Source organism: Protomyctophum bolini (assembly GCF_963924005.1).
Source record: "Protomyctophum bolini genome assembly, chromosome: 15".
NCBI classification, from domain to species: Eukaryota; Metazoa; Chordata; class Actinopteri; order Myctophiformes; family Myctophidae; genus Protomyctophum; species Protomyctophum bolini.
The window spans coordinates 10,238,176-10,245,485 of record NC_137876.1 but is presented as its reverse complement, the minus strand read 5'-3'; the positions used below and the strand labels follow the sequence as shown (position 1 = coordinate 10,245,485).

At 38.1% G+C, this 7,310-nt stretch overlaps 1 protein-coding gene across 1 annotated transcript; it reads left to right on the top strand.

Annotated features, from left to right (window-relative positions):
* The first annotated feature begins 218 nt into the window (after nucleotides 1–218).
* Nucleotides 219–5,276, top strand: cipca (CLOCK-interacting pacemaker a). The gene is made up of 4 exons (XM_080783066.1): nucleotides 219–339; nucleotides 1,203–1,314; nucleotides 2,017–2,177; nucleotides 3,373–5,276. The coding sequence occupies exons 1-4, from the start codon at nucleotides 259–261 to the stop codon at nucleotides 4,093–4,095; spliced, it is 1,077 nt and encodes a 358-aa protein (XP_080639192.1). The 5' UTR covers nucleotides 219–258; the 3' UTR covers nucleotides 4,096–5,276.
* Nucleotides 5,277–7,310: the final 2,034 nt, after the last annotated feature.

Sequence of the window (7,310 nt, the reverse complement as noted above, 5' to 3'; positions counted from 1 at the left end):
TTAGTTTAGATTTTTATGTCAAGCTAATTTAGCTAAACTAAATGAGGTTGCCTAACAACCAACAAGCCTATCACAGCGCGAACGGGCTATGAGACCTCTGGACTCGACCATACAGCACACGTTTTCCAAGTCAGGCTCGTGAACCAATCGGAACGCTCGAATGAAAGAAAACGACGCAGTCTCCTAGCAACGCCTGCGACCCATTCACGCCGTAAAGTGGAGGGACAGGCGTTGAAATGTGTCATCATCTTCTAATGGATGCTTTATGCTTTTGTAGATGGACATTTGATTTGTAAGACGTACGTCGACCTATTAATAGACCTACGAAAACCCGTACATGTAAGTAAATTAGCTTACCTACACGATTTCATTTGAATTGGGTTGGGAATTGGAAGCGAACTAACGTTGAACCTGCGATGCTGTCATTGTGATTTTTCTTCAGGCCAAGCCTTATGTTTAATATACCTAAAATGAAAAGCAAATATTTACTAGGAACAGTAGGCTACCTGATTTGCTCCAACGTTCACATTTGAAGTCCTGATCAAGTCTGAGGTTTAGCAAACGTTATTTTCATTTGAACTCCCTCGGATGAGGATGACCGGCTAGCGAGATTTCTGTCAAAGTATATTTCACTTTAATTTCATAGGCCTACCATTTACATTTTTGTGAAATGAAAGTGATCTAACAGAATCTTGCATGATCGGAATCGGTGTGTAGATGTGAAATGTGTAGATAGGAACCCGGCCGGCCCGTTCAGAATTGTGAAGTTGACGAAACGTCATGTCAATCCAAGCCCAAACTCGATATGTGGCAGTTTAATGTGACGAGGCCTACATAGCCGACATGAAAGGGCCTATGAATGGTGATGCATTTATTTATTTATTGTTTAAGATATTATTTTCATGGAAAACGAAAGGGTATAAAATCCTATTATAGCTGCATAGTGCATAATTAAATATATCTCCTCAGTTTACATGTAGGCCTATACAATAATTGTATCAGTGCAGTGGAAAACGTATATAGCCTAAATGTCTAGGTTTTTAATGGGTACATTTGGAACAGGGTGTCGATAAACAATTAACTAAGATGTGTAAACCTATCTGTGTCACCTGCAGAATCGTGATCGTGGATAATATTTGAGTTATCATTATCAATGTCAATGTGTTTGTTTGAACCTTTCATTCTCCACTCTCTTGGAACAGGCAAACATGAACAGTTTTACCAAACCAGAGGTCAACGGAGGACTGTTCTCCATGATGGTAACACACCTGAAAACATCTAAGCCTGAATCTGATAGAGATTCTGGTTACTCAGGTTGGTCTCAGTTACTTAGTTATTGATTGAATGAGTGACTGACAAAATGTATAAACAAAACATATATTTGAATTATAATGACAAAATGCATAGAAAATTATATTTATAGCGAATTGATTCAGAGGGCTACCCATATAACATTGATATTTAATGTTTTTGCTGTTGCACATCATCCCTAGGTGATTGCTTCCATTTACAAAAGCCACAGAAGCCATGAGAGCTCACATTTACAGTATGTTACTGTTTGTGTTTGCATGGTACTCATGTTATAGCCGAGATCAGTGGTGTGTTTTCTAGGGTCTTTCGGAGGGTATACCATAATTATTCCCACACACACGCGCACGGGCATGGCACGTGCACATCGAAACTCGATGTTGTAGGTCAAGGAAAACTAAAAATATTTGCTTTGTAGTCTTCTTGTGTTGCCAGACAATCAGAGATCTCTGCGTAATACGTCTGGTGACATCCAAATTCTGGGTGGACACTTGGAAATAAAATAAAAATAATAACTGCATCGCAACACCAATACAAAGACTTTAGAGTGGTCCTTCATGTGATGGTAATAGGATAGGTTGTCAATGCAGTGGGTTTGTCAGCAGAGGTCTTCTTGGCTGTTCAAGCCACTATACATTGAAGTTATAGTTCCTATCATCAGGGGGAGATCTCCGATCCATGACCCATGCTTTTCTTCTGCTTCCGCAGATGCCGGTTCCGAGTATCTGAGTGCAGTTGACCTGACTGATTCTGAAGACACGGGGAGAACCGTGTCTGCAGTGACCCGGGACCAGCCCAGCTCCCAGGTGGCCACAATGGGAGGCTCTTACTCTCCAATGATCATCCTGAATAACTTCATCTTAAAGCAGGTACAGTGTAGTACAGAACTACAGATATGTGTAAAATTCAGGTAATACCCATCGTAATATCGCATTTGTGTTATTAGAGTCATTACTGTGATTGGATACTTTGTGGTAATTAATCCTTTAAGCACTGTTATGTAGTTTCACAACATTTCTGAAATAGTTAAAGATGGAGTTTTGTATTTTTTCATGTGTTTATGAGGTGACAGTACTTCATTAGACCCCTTGGTGTGGTTGTCTATCTTCAAAATAGCCAATCTACAAGCTCCAGCTTGTACATCTGCTATTTACAGTAAAGAAAATAAATTAAAAAACGTTGCCTATAACGGCATGCCCAAAATGGGGACACCAGGTTGAAAGTAGTTAACAATAATGGAGTATACAAACAAGCTTTTTATAGGTAGAAATGAGCAGACAAAATTGGAACTGGAACTGAAATTGAAAGTACTCTCAACTGATTGGCAACACAACTGAACATGTATTGTATGTTTTGAGCTGGAGAGACAGGGAGTCCTCTGTTACTGATCACTATAGCAATGAACAATCAGAATCTAGTGGTTTAATATTTTAACAAAAAAAATCTGACTCGTTTCAGATAGCAAAAGTATTTAGCATTACATTCAAAGAGCTTGTGGGCTAATGAAGTAATAATACCATGGTGAATTACTTACTGTAGTTTTGTTTATTTTAATTTATTGTGTGTATCTTTAGTTTGTTCAAACAACTTAAATGTAATAAAGTAACTCATCATATATTTTTACTTAGCTTTTTACTAAAGCTATATAAAAACAGGCCATCTCACGCCCAATAATTGTCAAGTATTAACAAAGGTATATGATGCTTTTATGACATGATTGAATAGATCACTTGTAGCACTTTTTGTGAGTTTTGGACAATATCTGTAGGAGTATCAACTATCAAAGAAATGTGTTTTTTAAATCATAATTTATGTATTTTGGTCGTAAAGGTCCTGATTAGAAGAATATGCTTTGTGTATTTATTTGCAGGATTAGCTGTAGACAGTCAAACAGACATGGGCAAAAACATGATCTCCACACCTGCGTTCAGCAGAAATAATTATACTTGTGGCATTATATACTTATATATATGTATTTGCCGTCAAATGCAGTGGGTGATATTGCACAGTATATTGATGCATTTATTATATCAAGAGAAACAAAGACATATTTTGTTTCCCTAGACGGATCCTGTGGTTCAAGCAGCAAAGCAGTGGGGCTTTCCTTCATCTGTGGAAATGATACCGCAGTCCCAGGTGGTCCTTCTTCAACCTATGGTTCCAAATGCCAGCAGTAGCTCTCTAAAGGCTGCCTCAGAAAATCACAAAGAATCCAAGACCCGCCTACCCATCCTCAAGTCATATCCCAAAATTGCCCCTCACCCTGGGGAAGGCACATCATCTAAACGACATGGAGCCTTTGCGGTGAGAGGAGGTTCAAGACCCAAGAAGTGTCCACAGCGCCACAGGAGGCACCACCATGGCTATAGGCTGCACAGCTCAGCCAGCCACCGGCCAGTCAAAAACATCTCCAGCGTTGAAGCAGCAATCACTCAAGCACAGACAGCTGACTGCCAGGAGCTGTGTCTGTCTCAGTCTGTCTCACGTGACTTTAAATCGGGGCTAGTAACCAACAGGTGGCAAGATGACGAGCACCAGGACGTCTTCACAGTGCGAAGCAACAAACGAGAGCGTTTCAGTAACACCTACAATATTCTCAAAACGTCTGGTCTGCTGGGGATCACCCTGCGTACAAAACAGCTGATTAAAGAGAACCGGCGCACTCAAAGCCAGCTGCGTCAGCTCAGAGAGCAGACCGTTCTACTGACGGAGGCCCTGAGCAGCGGAGATCCCCAACTTTGGACGAAGCTCCAGTTTGCACTGCAAGAAAAGGCCACTTCACAGTAATGGAGGAGGAACAAAGCCTCAGAGTGATCTCATTTAACACACTAGCACAACTACAAACTTAAACATAATATGAAGCAGAAGTACATCCACTTTTAGATCAGTGTGAGTTTTAGAAGCACGCTTTCAGTTCAAACCCTTGCCTATAATGACATTTTCTTGCCTCTGCTGTTTCAAAATCTAATATCAGTTGTGATAGGGCTGTTGGCTTCTAAGTTGAACTTATCAATTAATGCATGCCTTACAGCCCACATATGGACAAGTAGCTTTCAATTCAATTCAATTCAATTTTATTATAGTGTCAAATCACAACAAGTTGTCTCAAGACACTTTACAACCAACAAAGCTTTAGTAGCTTTAGTAGCAAGTAGTTTTTTTTGTTGTGTACGCCTGGCTTCAATTTGACTACTGTAGAGTAACTGCAACTCTAAAAGCCTGTGTTAAACAGAAAGCTCAGTGTAATGGACACATGTGGCCTACGGTATATTTCTGCCCTATCAAGAACCAATGAGGTTCTGTAGGGAAACATATTTTTACTTCTACTGTTAAAAAAAAAAGAAAAAAGAAAGCTATTTTAAATAAGATGCGATACCATATTTTCGGCTGCATGTTTTCATCTGTGCCTACTGCCTATACTTCACTGTTTTCTCATCATAGAAGAATAAACTACAATTTTATAGCGAATTGATTCAGAGGGCTACGCATAACATTGATATTTGATGTTTTTGCTGTTGTATGTTAATTTTATTTATTTGAAATTTGTTTTGTTAAGTCCATATGATTAACTATGAATTTTCAGCTAGCTCCTTTTTAATAGAGGTAACTTAAAGCCTTGAAATAAGAACATATTTTATTGTAGCAACAATTGCTGTACCTAATTTATTTGCTAGCATGTTCTTTATGACTGTTTTTTTGTTTTCATGAAATTGTATTTATTGAAAATGTTTCTGGCTGACAAATTCAAAACATAATGGTTGTTTAGATAATTTGTGTTGCACTCTAGCAGGAATATGACTGTGATTACAAATTGTAGCACAATTTTACAGCTTGCATCACTGTTTTTAGTATGTCAATTTGTCAAAATGAAATTGGTTTTAACGATTGTCAAGTTGCCAGTGCATTTTGAAGATGTCCATGTGGATGCTTGGCTTAGAACCAAGCCAAGGTTAGTGTTTTATTTCTTTGAGAGCTTAACTTGAAAGACATTTCATTAAAACCTTCAAAGAATATTATGTTCCTGTGCAACATATTAAATTGTGATGGGCTCTTAATGCATTTAGCATCGGTAAACCTACAGTATATTGTAGAAAGGATCATTTATATTGTTCAGGGCAGAACTTCAATTGAACATGAAGGTTGATTTGACCAAAACTTTTTCAAGGGTTACATGACAGCCAGTCTAGCAGTTATATACTGTATATTGTGTTAGGCTTTCGAAGAATGTGGATAAGTGTTCAAACAGACAACAGAGTTCAACAAAGGACAAAAGAGTTCAACAAATGACTGAAATGTTGCTCATTGGTTTTGATTGATTCTGTTTTTTTCCCCCTCTCTTCTCAAGGAAGTTACAGGTCATTACATAGATTCTTTGATTCATTCTATATTTGTTCCACATTTTGCTTCAGTATAGGCTAGTAGCTCAGTGTAGACATGATTATACAACAGAACAGAGCTTGCTTGATGTCTTTGAATATGTTTATTCTTATAACAGGAATAGATAAAATAGTTCTACAAAGCAGAATTCTAGTACAGAATTCCACAAACTACATTTGTGGAATATAATAGCCCCCATAAATATCTCTTCAGAAGGTGTGAGTAAGATGTGAGTCCTTGCTCTGTCTGTTGGGTCAGGGACACAGATGAAGAGTAGTGTATTCGTTTTCTTTGGGGTCAACCTGTTAAGCATGTAAAATTTAAAGATGGAGTGCCACCATTTTTCTCCACCCTAAAACATGATCATCAGGTATTATTACAATATAAGGGGGAAGAACTTTTTCCAAAAAGTGTACAGTATTTGTTAAAATCATGCTTTTATGTGGACACGCCCACCAGTTCATTAAGTATGCCTGGTTTGCCTGGTGGGTGGTGATGGGTGGTGATCCACCTGAACTGAAGCCACACCCACAGCTGTAGTTGTATGATAAAGGGGGAGGGGTTAGGGGAGGGGCTGATAGTGTGGTGTCACTATATTACTGTTTACTTCATTGGCCCGTTTGACTGTCAAGGGTTCAGCCTCCAGGAAGAAACCCTAAATACAAAGTCAATACACAATTGCACATAAAAACAACTCCAGTCTGTCTAATTAAGTACTGTACAGTAAATTGTGGCACTCCATCTTTAAGGTACTTATTTGTTTGACTTTATCAGCTTTCTTAATTGAAAATAGTTATTTTCCACATACAGCAAAGTATAAATTAGGCTTTAGACATGCTCTTATGGCACATCATGGTTAATACCCTGGATCATCAATATAGTGTGTGTGTGTGTGTGTGTGTGTGTGTGTGTGTGTGTGTGTGTGTGTGTGTGTGTGTGTGTGTGTGTGTGTGTGTGCATGCGCGCGTGTGTGTGTGTGTGACGTGTACACACCTGACTTTCATTAAATTAGAAAATACACTGGATACAAAAGACATTGTCACTAAAACTGGTCGCCTATCAATACAGTTTTTTTTTTATATATATTTTTTATCCCACGATTTTGTAACCCATTTTTCACCCCTGTGTCAATCATCTACTCCTACTGTGCCTATCAATACAGTTGTCATGTTTGGCAGTTTTGTGCTGTGTCGACACAATTGCCTTTTTTGTATGCTAAGCTAGCCCTTGATGTCTGATTCAAATATCGTTGTGAAAACTATAACACAATTTTCCTGAATGGCTGATATTGTAGCATTCTATTTATATCTAGAAACCCAAAATATTAAAACCTATAATCTCAGACCACTGCATGGAACACGTGCTAAAACTACTAAAAATAAAGAAAATAAATAGTAAACTTGTGATAGTGTAGTCATTAAATGTTGACATAATAACCTGACATATGTCAAAAGGATCTAAAAATGGATCCACAAATCCTTTTTAATGCTATACAAAAACATGTTTTTTTTGTACTTGAAAATGGAAAATCACTTTACTTTATAATTATGGCTCCTGTCCTTCAAAGGAACGTGTTCTAATGAGTTCATACACTACTGCAGCAATTAATAAACATCCAATTGCAT

Excerpts from the sequence above, each read along its gene's own strand:
- cipca (XM_080783066.1), top strand. The coding sequence starts at position 259 with ATGCTTTATGCTTTTGTAGATGGACATTTGATTTGTAAGACGTACGTC. Across the intron at positions 1,315-2,016 it reads TAGAGATTCTGGTTACTCAG|ATGCCGGTTCCGAGTATCTG; the intron begins GTTGGTCTCAGT and ends CTGCTTCCGCAG. Across the intron at positions 2,178-3,372 it reads ATAACTTCATCTTAAAGCAG|ACGGATCCTGTGGTTCAAGC; the intron begins GTACAGTGTAGT and ends TTGTTTCCCTAG.